This window comes from Montipora capricornis, chromosome 5, assembly GCF_036669925.1.
Source record: "Montipora capricornis isolate CH-2021 chromosome 5, ASM3666992v2, whole genome shotgun sequence".
Taxonomy (NCBI): domain Eukaryota; kingdom Metazoa; phylum Cnidaria; class Anthozoa; order Scleractinia; family Acroporidae; genus Montipora; species Montipora capricornis.
In genome coordinates, this window is record NC_090887.1 from 13,260,428 (window position 1) to 13,277,927 (window position 17,500).

General features: G+C 39.7%; 1 protein-coding gene and 1 pseudogene across 2 annotated transcripts in view; one reads left to right on the forward strand and one right to left on the reverse strand.

The window, feature by feature from the left end:
* Nucleotides 1-1,802: 1,802 nt before the first annotated feature.
* LOC138048413 (ubiquitin-conjugating enzyme E2 E1-like) lies at nucleotides 1,803-8,994 on the reverse strand (annotated as a pseudogene).
* Nucleotides 8,995-10,968: 1,974 nt separating this feature from the next.
* The window catches only part of LOC138048823 (ubiquitin-conjugating enzyme E2 E1-like), an 11,819-nt gene continuing 5,287 nt past the window's right edge, over nucleotides 10,969-17,500 (forward strand). The window contains exons 1-6 of one of the 2 annotated variants that reach the window (XM_068894941.1): nucleotides 10,969-11,091; nucleotides 11,420-11,608; nucleotides 12,127-12,177; nucleotides 13,693-13,825; nucleotides 14,660-14,704; nucleotides 16,868-16,970. In XM_068894941.1, the coding sequence (XP_068751042.1) occupies nucleotides 11,463-11,608; nucleotides 12,127-12,177; nucleotides 13,693-13,825; nucleotides 14,660-14,704; nucleotides 16,868-16,970 (478 nt within the window). In that variant the 5' untranslated portion in view covers nucleotides 10,969-11,091; nucleotides 11,420-11,462. Of the gene's footprint in view, nucleotides 11,092-11,154; nucleotides 11,351-11,419; nucleotides 11,609-12,126; nucleotides 12,178-13,692; nucleotides 13,826-14,659; nucleotides 14,705-16,867; nucleotides 16,971-17,500 lie in introns of those variants that run through there. The other variant, XM_068894942.1, reaches the window with a different exon arrangement.

The window sequence follows — 17,500 nt, forward strand, 5'->3', positions numbered from 1 at the left end:
AATGCCCGGTCTGGCCGGCTCAGTATGTGTTTAAAGTGGAAAGCACCCTAAGTATTTCCGAATAATTATTCGCATCTTGTTTATAATGTTTCAATATGGGCTAAGTTGTCCTAAGACTGGATTGGTAAGACGGATTTGAAGTAAAGAGTGAGACTTGTAATTCACTGTAGTGTCGGGGTGGAGGTGTGTGGGCGTAGTGAGTGAGTGAGTGCGGGAGTGAGTGAAGCTATTAGTGCTCGTCACCTCGGGCTTGTTCAGGACTAAGTTGAGCAACTTGTTTCGGGGGACTTTAGCCAGCACTGGAGGGGGGGGTGGAGTGTAGCGTATTACACAGTTTACAATTTTATTTTAGGAAGTGAAAGATTGCCCCCGTCTAGATAAGGTCAGACCACAACACCGGGGACTACGTCCCCTAGTTATCCACGTTGTCGTCAAAACCATAAATTTGGTCATTTCACGTAGTTTTTTTTTTTTTGACGAGTATAGGAGAGAAATGTTCAAAAAAGCGTGCCGCACGTGCAGCACGATCATTTGGGTTCTTTCAACCAATGATATTACTGCGTTTTGGCGTTGTCGTTGCCGTCCTCGTCGTCGTTTCTTAACTCCCTAATGAAATGGAACACGAGCAGGTCGTGAAGCAAGCAGGGAGTTTAAGAAACGACGGTTGTTTACCATTTGCAAGCAGCAACCGGTTGGTACTAGGTTTGTTCAAATGGTAAGCAAAAAACTCCCGAATGGGAAATTTAGTTGGGATAGGCGTGTACCATTGCCAAATTCGTTCACGTTTACCGAGAGAGTCTGGAGAGAGGCAAAATGAGGGGGAATGCAAATGGTAAACGCGTTTTCCGTTTGGCAATTCCGTTTGGAAATTTTGGACTACCTTTCGAGAAATCCCGTTTTCTCCGGAAATTTTCCGCTTGGGAAGACCAACATAGGCTTACCATTTACATTCCAACCGAAATTGTTTGGGAAATGGTAAACAACCGACAAGGGCTACGGTAACCGAGAACGCACAAAACAATAATATCATTGGTTAAAATAGGAAAAGCAATCGTGCTGCACGTGCGGCACGCATTTAGCACATATTTTTGCGGCACTCTGCATATTAAACAACGACGTGAATCTCCAAATATGCCACAGCGCCGGGTTTCGACAAAACACTGACCCCGGTCAACTGACCCCCTACTAAAATCAATGGAAAATGAATACTGCTTACTTAAGCCTCAACAACCCTTTTTAAACAGCATTGTTCAACATATTTAAGTCTAAGCACCCTAACCATTTTAAAAGGTTAGCTTACATGAAGTAATCGCCATCACAACAATAATCGAAAACTAACCTTTTAAAACGGGTGCTTAGACTTAAATACTGTTGAACAATGCCGTTTAAAAAGGGTTGTTGAGGCTTAGTAAGCAGTATTCATTTTCCCATTGATTTTATAGTGGGTCAGTAGGGGTGTCAGTAGGGGGGTTAGTAGGGGGGTTAGTTGACCGGGGGTCAGTGTTTTGTCGAAAACCCCACAGCGCCAGCATACAAAGCTGAACCTCTCATTCTATATTTGCTCTCTGAAACCGCTCATACTAATTTATTTCTAGGATAATCGCCCACATTGTATGACGTGAACGAGATAGAACAATCGCGAGAGACTTACGATAGTGCAAAGTTATATTTTGAGGTGACGTTTTGGCCGACGTCGCCGTCGAATATCTCAAAGTTTGGGTGGACCCGTGCGGCATGGGTCAGCGTGGAGCGGTGAAGCTCATTTTATCTTGTGAGTACCGCACACAAGTGCTGGGCTCGTATCAACTAACCTGACTGTTTATGTTACAGTGGTATATTCTTGTGCGGAAGGATACCTGCGAACAAGACCAACAGAATGAAGAAATAAATGTTTGGGTTGTGACTCGGAGATACTCGGAAAAAATCCGAAAGGAGTCTTTGCAGGAGCCGAGCCTACGACCTTCCGATTACTAGTTCGGAAGGTAATCGGAAGTTTGTCGGCGTGGTTGAGCACTCGAATGTTTTCTGAGTATACTGAGTTATCACCAAAAAAAAAAAAAAATCTTCATTGCATGAACTACTGGGAGTAGCTATGTTTTGTGAATGGTTAACAGAAGATTGTTAAAAACAAAGCAGATTTTGAATTAGCACCGTCTCATGTCTAAAATTTTGCCGGAAATGCTAATATTGACAATAGCAACTGATCAAGTTACAGCCATTGAAAGATGCAACGAGATTCGGTGTTTTAATGGTTCAAATTTCGAATGATAAAGGAAAATTTAAAGAGGAAAACAAACAGCTGAACTGCAACTTATTTCCTTATGAATGGCGAGTATTATTATATGCCTCGTTCTTCAACGATGCCGGCTTCCAGCGCACAATAGAGAACGAGTATTCTGCAGTTCAGATCACATTGAAACTATCAGTGTGATTGTACAATTTGAACGAGTCGTGGAATACCAGACACTTTGTCGGTATTTCCAGTGTTCAAGTGTGACCTGAAATTTCGATTTCTTATAGCTACCTTCATTCTTCAATCCTTTATATGGCTAACATCGATTGCCAGCAGTGTCAAGGACTCATTAGCTCTAGGCAGGAAGTAATCTGTCATTCAAAATAACTCAATTGACGTTTATTTGCAATTTTGCGGCTAAATCAGAGGTCAAGTGTTTGGATAAGATCGTCCTGAAATGCAACTCCAGACAATTGGAACTGAAGAACCGGCGACTTTTTAGTTCACCTCAAACAGAAAGTTTGCACTATCGGAAAATTTATGTGGAAGCACTTCCAAAGGATGTAAAAAAACCTCTTTTCGTTGATTGTTTGCCGCTCACAAAACAAAAAGCCGTATCTACGCACTTAGTACGTTGCTTTGTTATAAACATTCGATTGTGAGAGAAAATGTACGCACAACAAAGAATCATCCTTAATTGTGCAGCGAGTCATCTTGTGAAAACGTTATTTAAGTCTCTAGTCTTCAAACAAATTTACGCAATCAAATCAAACGTTGGTTTTTGAGGAGAGGGGAAACCGGAGTACCCGGAGAAAAACCTCTGCGCGCAGAGTAGACAACCAACAAACTCAAACCCACATATGACGCCGAGTCTGGGAATCGAACCCGGGCAACATTGGTGGGAGGCGAGTGCTTTCACTACTGCGCCCGGGCATCCTTGCATGATCAAGGATTCGTTTTCCTCGTCATAATTTTAAACACATGAAATATGTATGCACTCACATACCTTGGGTGGTTTAAAGGATAATCCGTTGGAAAAGAGATGTCAAGATAGAATACTCCTCCGTCATAACACAGAACCAGGAGGGCCAAGGATCGTGGAATTCCATTCGTACAAGTTGTCCGCCTTTCGGTCCTGCGCTGTGATAAAATGAAAGCTTGATGTTGTTGAACAAAGATCAATTCTCAAGGCTAACAGGAAGACGAGAATGTCGCAGATTCAAAATGGACACAGGCATTCACAAAACACCGGCTTGTGGTTAGCCTTGATGAGATAAGGCTTCAGTTCACTAAGAGGGGTCGTAAAGTTCAAATTCCCGTCGGACCACTTCATTCTTAAATCGTCACCCGGTAGTATTTCTTGCAGCTTAAATTAAGAGGCAATTTTGCTGCCACGAAAGTTCTCACATTGCGAGTTACTTGCTCGGCAGGTGTTAAACTAGGGGACGTGTAATTGCAACTGGTCTCGTTTTCGACGACTTCACTGCTGATTCCACAAACTGCTGCTATTTAACGGTGCACGGTAGATGTCACACTATAGCTACTTAATCCTTGAAAAACTTGTTGCGACGTTGTCAGAAGCATGCGTTGCTGAAAGTATAAGTCATGATTATACTCCCTGCAGTTATTTTGGCAATTATGATTCTCGAAATGCTTTGGCCTTTGCAAGGTTAAGTTGGGAAATGTTTGGTGCGCCTTGCTATATTCTCTAATCTCCTCGGAGAAGCAAAATAAACCGTCCAATATTCTCGGAAATCAAGGGCAAGCACTGGAGACAGGAGGGAAAAGCCACAGGCAAACTTTCCCAAGCCCTGATTTTGCCCATAGTGTTTTCATCCATTCCCTTGGAGACGGTCTTCATAGATACCCAACAACAAGTATCCAATACGAAGATTGTTCGCAAAGAGTCGGGGATATTGTCTCCAAGTCTCTAACCTTTTATAACACACCCAACATCGGCTGTTTAAAAGATGGGTAACTCTGTCCACTTGATAAATTCCTACCCAGCGGATAACTAAATTGGCTTTGGCAGCAGCTCTCCGCTGGGAAATGATAGCAATATCTCCCTGTTGACTGAACAACCGAGACCTGATGGACATCAGCCTATCGTCATTTAAGACACTGCTCTTAATAATCTTCACAATGAAATAAAACCATGCAACTTCGCAAAACAGAGCACAACTACTCATTTATACATCAAGTTCCCACTAGAACTACATGTTCTCAATTTTGATGAGTAGCAATTTGTAATTAGTTTTTCTACTTAACCAAAAAAAAAATAAAAATACAAGAGAACAAATAAACAAAAAAAGTATAGAGAAAATTACATTTTTTCGAAAATTAATGTCAGTGCCTCTTTCGAAATTAACCTGACTACAGCAAACTGGGGATCACGAATATGTTTCCACGGCTACCTGTATACCCTGAATCTTACAATGGACGAAAACTTCTCGACTCTTGGACATCAAAAATTGTTACAACCTTAATCTCGAAACATGCAGCGAAAACTTTGTAGTTCTATATCGGTCTGTACCATCCACGGTTTCTTTAAACACGAATTTTAACATGATTTGTTCGGCGGACCACTACTTGCAGCGTTCACAATTTGCTTCATTCCATCTCCAAAACACGACTCTATGATTGTTATCAAAACCACTTGTTTACATAAGTACCCTTTCTATTTACTGAAGTAAAATCTGCCTAAAAAAAATCGTTTATAAGTGAGGAAAACAATCTGGTATTAAAGGTTACGATAAATGATAAAACAATCATTCGATTCTCACAGGTCACTTCTCAGCCTAAGAAACCCTTCTACCATATCTGAGATAGCTAGAGAATTATTTAATCTAGTGAAAGTTTTCGTCTTTCGGAGTACCCCAACAAAGCGGTTGAGTTTTTGATTAACAGTTCGGTTCCAGCTAGGAATCACAGCAAGACACTCTTTAAATTACAGGCTTTCAAAGCTTGATCGCGGATTTAAAAGGATCGTAGTCTATACGGCTGAGAAACTTAAAAACTGCCATTTTGCGAAAAGGGTCTCTTAACTTGTGGCCTCCACTGTTTTTGACACTTTGCTTCTAGTAGCCGCGACTGAATCCGTAACGCGAAATTATAAATAATCAGAATTAAACAAACTTCCTTCTACGTAGATTAATTTTGTTTAAAGTCTGCTTGACACCAACTTCTTATTATTCACTAAATATAGTTTGTTTTAACAGCTACTAATCTGATGTGGGTGTCTGCCACTGTTTCGGTGTGTTTTCAAAAGCAAAGGAGAATATCTGCTTTAGCCAGCTGATTACCGAGTACCTGAAAACGTCCGACGGATGTAAACTCAAGAGCTGATTCTGTCTGCTCGAAAACTGGCTACAGCTGAGCTTTTTTACTTCCACAACATTTTTCTCCCTTAAAACTAAAAAGGGGTTAACTTATTTCATGATAAGAAATTCACAGTAAAATTTCACAGGTAAACTCTGCAAAAATACCCGGCCACTTATTTGCATTTCATTATTAGAAAATTCTAGGTTTTAACAATGTTAATCCAATATCTTGGGAACCCAAAACTTCACGACCCGATACATGTATTTTCCGACACGGCCTCTTTAGTATCTCAGTTTTCCAAAGGCGTCTGAAGGCAAATCCAACGAAACTGATAGCTCTGATACAAAGTTTTACTCTTAAAACAATATTTTGGAGGTGACATTATTTCTTCCTTACTGAGTTAAGAAATCGAGAGGGAATAATCGAGAGGGAATAAATATAATATTGGTAATTTCAATATATTACAGTTAGAATCATATTTAACGATATTTACCAATCTGATAGCTAGGGAAAGCACGACAGGCAGACTTAAGTTACGTAATTGCCGAAATTACCACTATTAAATATTGGAGGAAATGTCGGAGTTGGGGAACCAGCTAAGTTGTCCAACGAACTCCGAAAACTGAAAGTTTCATCAATCGCCATAGACTTATAGGTTGTATTAGGTAACTTGAACAGAAACCTTCAACGGGAGTACGGACATATCAAAATATTATAAAAATTTAAATGGGAAAAATAGTATTTTTCATGAAGTAGTCCAGCGAGGAAACTTAATACGAGAGATTTCGCAGCTGGCATGAAAATCCGTCGATTTACATACGATCAACAGTAAATTGCGTGAAAAGTTTCGCTACTTCGACTTCAATATATCGATGACATATTCACCATCATTGCTGTTCACCATTACAACACTCCAGTTGAATATCTATCACCGTTTTGAACCTGTTGTCGCGAAAAAGTCTGGCTTGTGGCCAAAGGGTTTGATAGCTATTCATGCGTAGCGACTTGAAACACGCCTTGGAAAAAAACTTAAAAAATAAAACAATACGCCTTTACACATTTAACTCCCACGTGTACCGATTAATAGCTTTACCTTTTTGAAATAAATAATTTAGCTTGGATCATCTTGTTCTCTCACGAGATAGTGCTTTTGGAAAGCGTTTGGGCTGACTCGTCGAGGAAATGGACTTGTTTTGGTACGAAGAAGGTCGATCTATATAACATGAGGACGGAATTTTTATAACAAGCCGGCTATTGAGGAAACAAAACCCGCAATTCTATTGTTTTTAGTCCAAACAAGAGATCGGGCGGTTCAGCGTGTTATTTGAGGCTTAAAAATTTACCTGCAGTTTGGAGGTGGATCCAGGGCAATCTCTGCTAGCTCCCTTTCTATTCTGAAAGAAAGTAAACGAATTTTCGGATGACATCATTTTCATGTTACATTACAAAGGCGAATCGCAAATAAGTGCGTATATGCTAATGAGAATGTTTGACTCGATCATAGCCACTGCTTTTGGTACTCGATAACACTCCGTCTGTATTTTGTAGAAATTAGGAAATGTTGACCCCGGATATTATTAATTCTGCCCTTCTCTATTCATTAAGACCGTCTAATTGGGCTTCCACGCATAATATCTCTGGATTCGAAGGCCGCAAAGTTAACATGCAAATTAGAGATGAACTCAGCCATTGGTCTGATCCTCGTCACATTTAATTTGCTCGATGTGAAATGAACTAAGCGTCCATTGCTTTTCATCTTGACTACATCGGTCCGTTTATTAACGAACCTCTTAGCGGAGGTACTTGGGTGTTTCAATGGCCGCGAGTTTCCTAGTTTATTCTTAGCAGATCGCTTCCCTGTAATACACGTCTCTTGCGTCCGTCTCTCGCTATCAGATGAGGTTGCCTGATCTGCCATCAGCAATATAATTTAGATGAACCTGGAAACACAGGGACAAATGGATGCATCAGTAAATCTGGTATCAGCCTTAACTGGTTTGGAGTTAGATAATCTGATACCTCACACATTCAGCAAGAGACAACTGAGATTGAACAAGATGTATCGCCTCCACGAGTCAGTACTGAAAATGACATGAAGATGTTTTGTGAATATTACAGCCAATTCACAGATCAAGATGAACGTGCTATGAGCAGCACACGTGATGAATCTATGAGCGATTTGATTAAAAGGGCAGTGACACTCATCATTCATGGCGACGTGTGGTGCGGTGCAGGCCTTGAGAGACTCTCCGTTTTCCTCTGAGGAAAAGAAGCTTTCGACTCAGAGCAGTATCTAGTCCTTATCAGTGATATCCCTTTTAGTTGAAGATGCATTTCCGCTAGAGAATACAACGTCACGGAAACTATTTCTCCTCGTCCACGGGCCCTTTGCGGAAACTGGCTGTGGTCGACAGAACATGTCGGCCCAATCACCACCAACACTTTAAATTTAACGTTGAAATATCAAGAAGCCGTCCTTAAAATATCCACATAATTTATACCTACGGACTCGCTAGACGTTGAAGAAGACTTTAGGAGAAACAACAGAAGGTTACAGAGGACTCACGAAGATTTTGAACGGTTTGAAGATAACGCGGTCTGTTCAGTGGTCTGCTTCTCATTTACCAGCTGCCAAGCCTGCGAAAGCTACAGCGGCGCGCAAAGGATTCTGAGCTGTCTCCGCCTGTCAAAGAGAGGTCATTAACTTATCAATAGTTTACGTCATAACACTAATTTTCCGGAGATCGTCACAACAGAGGAATTGACCAATCGGGGCTCATCTACTTTGAGCTGTTGATTGAGATCAAGTGTCGCGGTGAACAGCTGTCATTGTGTCCCAAGGGAATATAACAATTGACACAGTGTGCTGATTGACGTGTTGTCGGATGCATACAATATACAGGTACAAGCACTTTGTTTGTCGTCCATAAAACACAACGGCCTCGATAAGTGAATTGAATATAGCAAGAGACATCACATAAAACGATGCTGGATCGAAACTGCGGTTAACCCCCAAGAGTGACTATTGAATCCAAATTCCTTCATTTCCCTCAGTGAAACTAAAATCCTTCACGGACTGTTCAATTTCATTGCTCCTGTTGTAGCTTTTTCCTGAAATGCTCCGGAGTTTTAATTAGTAAAGACCAGTAAAAGAAAGAGAAAAGATTAACAAATCAATCTTCACTGAACGAACGACTGCTCATCGTCCTAAAGACACTTTTAAATAATACCTAAAGCCCGAGGCAAATTTTAAACAGCAACGAATGTGACACTGGTTTTCGCAAAATGTTCTCTTGTGGTTTAACGACATTCACCAAAAAATTCCACAAATTTAAGCTGTTATTCACAACGATTGATGGCACCGATGTAACTAACACTATTAGACCTCTCCACCAAAAACCCAGAACATCAAAATATTTCAATCCCAAACCGTGATTTTTTACGTCTACTTGATAAGACATTTCATAAACTTATCTCGTGGAAGTTTCGGGTTAAGAAAACAGAAATTCTCTCTAAATGTAACAAATGACAGACTAAGTTATTCTGTAGGTCAATCAGTTGGGTATGGACATTAATAACCCTTCACAATACTTGTCTAAACAAAATGTTTGCCTTTGTTTGAAGTATTATTAAAGTTTGTACGCTTGAATAAATGGTACGCCTGGCAAACCACCAGACATCCCAAGAGAGGGCTTTAAAAGAAGAGTTTTATTTTACGAGTGTCAGAGATAATGAACTGTTAATTAGAAGAGTAGTGTTTCGAATCATGACCGGCAGTACTCAACAAATGCGTTTTTCACTGAAAGATCAGTGAAGTATTCAAGCTTGTATGCAAATTTTGGCCCCGAAGTGCTCATTAAAAATTGATGACGTACGTCGCTGTAATATCGTTTTCGCCGAGCGATGGAGGCATTTGAAGAAACCCACTTTCAGAACTCTTGAATGGTATTGTATAAAGCTATATACAGTGACACTTCAGAGTGCAACGTCAATTTCCGCCTGACTGTGAAACTCTGTCCTCTGTAACACCAGCAGTTAAATCATTTTTAATTTTTGGGCTTGTGATTGTTCATCAAATAAATAAATAAGTAAATGGAAAAGAAAACAAGCAAATAAATAAATAAATAAATAAACCAACAGGTAAACACATGAAAGGATCCGAAGACTGTTTCATGGAATACTCGAAAATTTTAATCATTCAATTTCTAACTGGAAAACAATATCTGCGGGCTAAGGAAGCCATCTTCACTGCTCCCCATCGGATAAATGGAAGCCTTTGAAATGTTTAGGCGACTTTCCAGCAATTATTATGTCTAAACGGTCTAATGTGACAAATGACAATTGATGTAATCTTGTTTTGGTTTAGTAAATTCGAAAGAAGTTAAGTTGATCAAATTCAACCAATAAAAGAAACCACATAAGTTTTTCGAACGTTTGAAAAAAGGTCATTTGTAATAATAAGGTAGCAATACACAAATTGACTGCTTTGGGCGCATGCATGTGAATTGTGAATTCAATTGATAGACTGGTATATCTGCGTAGGTAACCTCTGTGGCGGAAATACAGTCGCTTCGAAAAGGAAAATTATTGTATAAATTAGCCAGGCACGATCAATCATTGTACCGAACAAAAATAAATTATGAGAATTTTCCCTTATCACGGATATTCAGCGTCAAATAAAAAAAAATCCGACAGAATTCTCCATTGATTAAATTCTTCGATGGAAAAATGTGCCAACAGTTGTTGATTTTAATGGCGAGTGTATTCTTTTGTTAAACCACTGCCTTTCCCCCGTATTCCGCGTTTTTAAGGTATTTCTTACAGGTGTTTTGAGAGAAAATAGTCCGCTCCTAAATTAAATATTGAAACGGTCTGTAGATAGTTTTTACTGTGCAAATTAATCTTTTGTCGGTTCAAGAAAAGGAAAAAGATTGTACACACGGTAAAAAAAATAAAGAAACCGTGTTATGACTTGTTCTCTGGGAAGTATCGCAAATCATAGCTTTTCATAACCTCTTCCACTTCAGTCAAACATAAAAAAAGGTTTGTTTTCAAACTGAGCCAAAAGTTATTTTAAACCGACAAAATACAATGCCGGAGCTATCCTCTTAAGATGTTAAATATATCTGTCTAGGCAGGCTCGCAAAAATGTCTGAGGACGTTTCACGAAAATGCTATAAGTTTTCTCACCGACAGTATATGCCATGGGAAAAGCATGAACGATAGATTTAATCTGGGATATTGCAGTCGGCTATGCACTGAAATTCTATGGTTCTCAAGCTCTGCAATTTGCTTAAAACGGATATTCCTCCAAAGTGGAATTTAGGTGTCTTCACAATACATGTATTTCATTAATTAATTGATGACGTCGCGTTGACAGGCGGAAATACTAAACGTCCTCGCCACAGCCGGACATTTGTGACGCCTTACATGACGAGTTCCAATTCCTTTCTACACTCTGAAGTGCAACTTTTTTCTCTTGTCCCTATTTGGTCAAAGGACTTCCCAATCTGTCTAGATACACAGTTCATTTTACTGTGAGTGTCTGGGTACAACAGTTGTTTGTGTTTTACAGATGTATCGGTCGTTTAACGACCAAAGGAGTTAGCCAAGATGACATCTGCAGGGCCGCCATATTTGTACCTTAAAGTTTCTTTGATATTCAAGTACAGTATTTTGGGTCGAAACAACTCAGATCTTCCCTAAATTTTCTCTCATGTAAAGCTAACTACAAAAAGAGCAGATGAAGTTTCGTTTGCCCTCAAAGATTATTTATACCGACCAGTGAAGCAAAGGGTATTGGCTGTCAGCGATATTAAGTTCTCAAATCTTGAATACTGATTTAACTGTCTTTTTTTTCAATAGGAAGACTTCACAGAGGCGTTTATATTAAATACAGCTTTTGCAGATGTCTGGTCGTTCATCAGAGCAAGAAAGTCGATCTTCAGCTGGGTCAGATGATACGGCATCGTCAACAGGCTTGAAACCGAGAGAGGTGAACGCAAAAGGGGCGACTTCCCGCTCAACAAAGCCATTATCAACTGCCGTTAAAAGGTAGTACGATGACGGAAAAGTGTCCTACAAAGATTTATCAAGCCAGTGTTGGCTGCTAAAGAGGAGAACAGACTTTCTCGTCACAGCGAAATCAACGGCAAGCTTTAGTCCGGCTCAGTTCAGTCATGGATAGCCGTTTACGCTCAGTGAATGTAACAAGTGAGCGTGTCATCCGGCTGACGTTCAATTTGAATGTAATTTGCATGTTAACTTTCCAAAGTCCGTGAGAGCATAGTTTCGTATCGATCAAGTCCATGATTGCTTTAATTTATAGCGATTGTCTTCCATCGTCATCTCTCTTGATCAAATTCGGACAAACAGCTGTGACTTAGGCAAAATTCGATCAACTCCTCTGGCACTGCCTTCAAGGTGTTTGTGAATCTTATATCAATGGACAACCTTATCTTTGTAAGCTTTGTTTGTTTTAAACAGAGCAAAATTCGATCTATCGACTCTAATGCTACAAGGGACTCTTCAATATTTACTTCCATTAACAAATTACTGGGTTTTCTTTACAGAATCCGGAGAGAACTAGCAGAAATCACATTGGAGCCGCCACCAAACTGCAGGTAATTTGTTTCTAATACAAGGCGCCGGTCTTTCATTCTTTTGTTTGGAAAACAATAGACTTGCGGTTTTTGTTTTCGCGCATGGGGCGTTTGGAAAACCACGATCAAGTCAGACATCGAATGAAGCCAGAGATGCTAAAAATTGCCGATCAAAGGAATAACTTTTATATAAAAAAATATTCTATGAAGAAAAGCGGATTGAGTCAATTACGGTCAAGTGATAAGCTCATTTAAGAAGTCTACTGCATTTTTAAGTGTACGAAAGGCTTTAAGTTTTACGCCAAAACTAATTATTCGTTTTGGCACTAGTGTATTTTTAGAAAGCCCTGTGTGCTGGCGTTTTCGGTCCTGTTTCTATTTTCGTAAAATCGTTCTGTAATGCGAACAAGTATTAGTATGGAACGAAGCTAAAGAGATCTGATGTTTATCGATTTAAGGCAGCCGATATCCTCAAGAACATATAGATATTTAGAATATGGATCTGCTCGTTATTCATGCAAGATTAATGCAAACACCTGCTTACTATGAGCTGTTTGTTGCCAAGATAAGCAGCCATATCGTCTTGGTACTAGAAATTTTCACTCGAAGTCAATTCGCCACCAAAAAAATTGCCGGGGCTTGCAAATCGTTTTGGTGTCAGGATGACCATTACGCCCTGTAAACAGACGGTAACCCAGTGATTAATCTTGATGGCAAGTGCTGTCATCCATTACCGATTCAAACAAACTATTTTATGGCAGAGAAATCATCAACTGAAGTCCGCATCCTTCACATGGTTCACGGTCAAAACAGCCATCATTGCTAAGCGTCAAGGCTACGGCAGAGTAAAACGTTCAATATTTTCATTCTAAGTTCTTCTTCTTCTTTTTTTTTGTTGATATTATATTCGGCTTACTAAATCCTAATTCTGGAGTGAGATCTCTTTAAGTCTTGTTGTTATCCGATCATAAATTGTTTTAGCGTTGTCGCGGAAATTCAGGATTAAATAGAAGCCTTTTTTATAACCGTGGGAATGTCTCTGGCTGGAACACCCGGTTGTCGAGTATATTACAAGGAAACGTTGCCCTGAAATATTCAAGACATCTTAGCCGTCATAATCAAATTTGACCTGAAATCAAAGGCAAGAATCACTTTGTACCACATGAAGAGTTATGTACTTCACAAAAGCTTTTATTTCAAATGATCAACTTAAGAACCTTTATCAAGAAGCTCAAAATTTTGACTGAACAACCTCATTGAGCGTTATAAATAAACCGAAATGGAAAAATGCTCCTATGCTTTCGTTTAAATGATCACATTAAAGGGTTTTATGCACGGAATCGGAAGTTCGAAAAAAATTATATTGCATATTCAACAGATTACTTGCAGGAAGCGAAGGGCAGCGTAAACATGACTAGGTCACTAAGAGGTATATATCGAAGCGCGTAATAATCACGGTGAAGGGCCAATGGACATGTCAGTTGTATTAACCAATGAAATATCACAAAGATGCAACCATTATTTTGCCTTCCGCAGCGCTGGCCCCAAAGGCGATAACCTATATGAGTGGAATTCTACAATTCTTGGGCCACCAGGATCTGTTTATGAGGGCGGAGTATTTTTCCTTGATATTCATTTTCCAAGCGATTATCCATTCAAACCACCAAAGGTATGTTGATTTGGAGTACTTTATTACACTAGACAACATCTGGTCTCATTATAGTTGCTACCCATTTGTCTGGTAAGTGCGAAGCCTGCGTAAGCCAAGCGAAACCTGCTTCGTTCGTTCCCAATTCTCGGCTCCAGGGTTCAAGTCAAAATTAAAATTAGAGGAACCAACTTGTCTCGAGAGTCAGTGCGTGTCTTAATTGGTGAAGTGTTTTTCTCTCGTCTCACATTTCTCTCGTTTCAATTTCGGAGCCCTAAAAGTGGAGCATGGAGGCTAATTTTTCAATGAATAGGCCCCCGTCTCAAACCCATTGCTAGAATTGCGCGGGAAGTTTCCGATGTTGTGGCCTGTGGCCCGTTTCTGCAAAGTACCAAAATCGTTCCGGGCCCGACAAGCCATTGCGAAACTGTTTTGACTGCCATCCGCTTGTTTTGATAAGTTAGTATTTTAACAAGTTTTCAAGATAACAAAAAGCAAAATAACTGTGAAGTTTGATGACCTAAAGGAGCTATGTCACACAGGGGTGTTTAGGGAAAATCTTTAATTCATCACGAGTTTAAAACTAGAAAATGGAAATGTTGAATTCCTTTACTTCCAGGATTGATCGGTATGTAAATTCACCTCTCAATTTCAATACACTGTCAGGTAGACAAGTATTGAGAATGAAGCTTATTATCAGCTTAAGGGTATGATCCTGATACAACACCAAATCCTCATGACTAGCCAACAAAGAAATCTACGGAAGTAGTTAGGAGAATGAACTTTTAGATCGAGGGAATTAAAAACGATTAGATGGACTTTATTTCCAGCACTAATGGGTGTGGTCCCTTTCAGGTCACCTTTCGAACGAGGATATATCACTGCAATGTAAACAGTCAGGTATGAGAATGGTGAAACTGAAATGTCTCTTGCAACGTGTCCCGCAAGTTTTTTTTTTTCGTTAAAAATTTTCACGTTGCCGGGAAAGTTGCCCGACAGATGTTACAATGGGCAACGTTTTTCGCAACTTGTCTCGGTCTAACTGACCACACGAGGTCATAGAAGCATTTGCATTGACTGGTAGTGGCAAATAAGTTGCGACAAAAACTTTAGCAGAGATGTTACACCACGCGATGCTTCGAAGAAAACTCTTCAGGAAGAGTCACGAAAAGTAGAATCGGCTACTTTATATCTTAACAATTATGCTAGAAAAAAAATGCGAAAAATGTCCGTCGCATGGTATATAATAATTTTTTGGAACATTTGTTGTAACAAAATATTGCGAGACATGTTGCCCGAAATATTGCATAGTGTATCATGCAAACAATACTTATATGCAATACATCTGTCGCTACTTGTACCACGTTTCGCCACCGATGAACTCCTCACAACGTAGTTTCGCACTTAAAGGCAGTTGTCGGAACTTCCGAGATAACGAGTTGGATCTTTAATAGTCTTTGTGGTTGTGAAGTGACCGAAAACTTGTTCATTTTTCCCCAATGGAAAATGTAGTCAGACAACTCCGGTTTCTTACGTCTTGAAATAGATCAGCTTTTTACGACCACATAAAAACGGAAACATACGTCCTATCTATGCAAATCTAAAAAAAGCTGAATAAACACTAATTGTTATTCGTTTGCGTTGCTTAAACGACGAAACTTTTGTTAAAACCGCCGCGTTTGATGACTTTACTTAATTTTAAAGCAGGCACAAACAAAAATGTTTTCCTATCCGCTGTAACAGCAGTGTTTAAACTACAATTAACGTTTATCTGTCTGTGGTGTTGTCTTGGTAATTAATGAAATGGAGCGGAGCGAAAAAGGCCAATATGTTTTTTTTTCTAGTTTTCCCAACAGGTCAATGATTTGGTTGGCTGGAAATTATTCTCTGACAAGACTGTTTGTTCCTTGTCAACTGAAATGAGAGATGTGCAACAAAGCGCATCGGATGACATATGAAAACGAGGATCTCGAACAACAACAAAGCCGTGAAACAAAAATATTCTTTGTTTAATGACGAAAAGCGGGAAATCATGCTGCTAAACAGTTAACGTGAAATAACCAGATTTAAGGTTTTAGCTCCAACGTGATGATGCCAAAAAGGGAATCGCCATTTTAAATCATTTCTTCAACACCCGTTTCGCACCAATCTGGTTATTGGATACTTCAACCATATTCCCAGCATATTGTACATCGTGAGCGAGATGGAATAACAAAATACTTACGAAGGCTAAAAGTTATAGTTTGAAGTAACATTTTCGATGACTCTCCGTAGACTTCGTAACACCTCTACCTTACTAAATTGGAGAACACGGAATAGAACCGAGTCGATTTATTTTGTTGGTTGACAGCTCCTCTTATCTCGCTGTCCACCTCCAGCTTATAATTACACAAGAATCCGCGGATCTCCTTCCCATAGCTTGATTTTACGTCTTGTTATTTGTTAGACAGTGAGGATACAGTACTATCTGCGCTTATTTCGCTTATACCACGCATGGAATGTTTTGTATGAAGATCTACAAAGTATTCGTGCGCCCGCTATGTGAAGGGAATTTTTCTTTTTATAAACGGTTCTTAAGAACAAACTGGACCTAAGACTAAACTGGAAATAAATCCAGGAGCCGATAAAAAACTTGGGTAATTTTGAATTATTTTTTTTATTATATTTAAGCTGGCCAAACCAGCCTTCTTCAGAAACCTTAACAACCATTTGCGGAAACGCCGTTTGCAGTGTAGACGAGCAAGTTTTCCTTGACAAGGAAAAACTTTGAACGATGAAACTTGCTCGTGTACGCAAGTGGAAAGGAATATTAATGAGATTAGTTCCCAGGACCACGCCCATGCTCATTGCTGTCAAAATACACAAAATGGCGCTAAAAGGGAATGACAAGTATTGCGGGCACAGGCTAAACTTTTCCATCGTCTACACGAGCAATGATAATTGTCAAGGAAAACTCGCTCATGTAAACAGGGCTTAAACAGCGATCTCTTTATAATGACCAAATTCAGCGCCGGGGCGAGGCGTGACTGCTTTTTTAACAAAGTTTTGTGAAATCTTTTTCAGGGAGTGATTTGTCTCGATATTCTAAAAGACAACTGGAGCCCAGCTCTCACGATATCCAAAGTTCTACTCTCGGTTTGTTCCCTACTTACAGACTGTAATCCAGGTAAACAGGCGCTGTATACACTTAAAGTCTACGTCTACATAAAACAGGACTCGTAGCCTTTTCGGGGGCGAATTGGACGAACTTTTTTTCTTCGGAAATCGTGATATGTCACGCGTGAGGGACAGACAAGTGCGTCCCAGATCCGTAGTAGTCTACAGACTACCTACCGGTAATCATTTTCCCCCACTCTCTCTCAACCTCGCTCTAGACTCTTCTTCCCGGTGAGAGGTGGTCACGGAAGTCGTGTTAATTTCCACGCTGTTAATTCTCTTCAACTAGCGAAACAATGGATTTTATTTGCGCACTTTACTTCGCATTAATCTTTCAAATTAGTAAATCCTTCGCTGTACTTTAACTAAGAACAAAATAATAATGCAAGGCTGGTTGCACCGTTGTGAAGATATATATATATATATATTTTTGGTTAAACAAATATTTAGCAATTATTGAATGAGGCTGAGTAGGATATGAAGAATTCTGCAGGTCGAGGAGGGTGTTATCCACCAAGGCCGAGGTGGATAACATCCTCC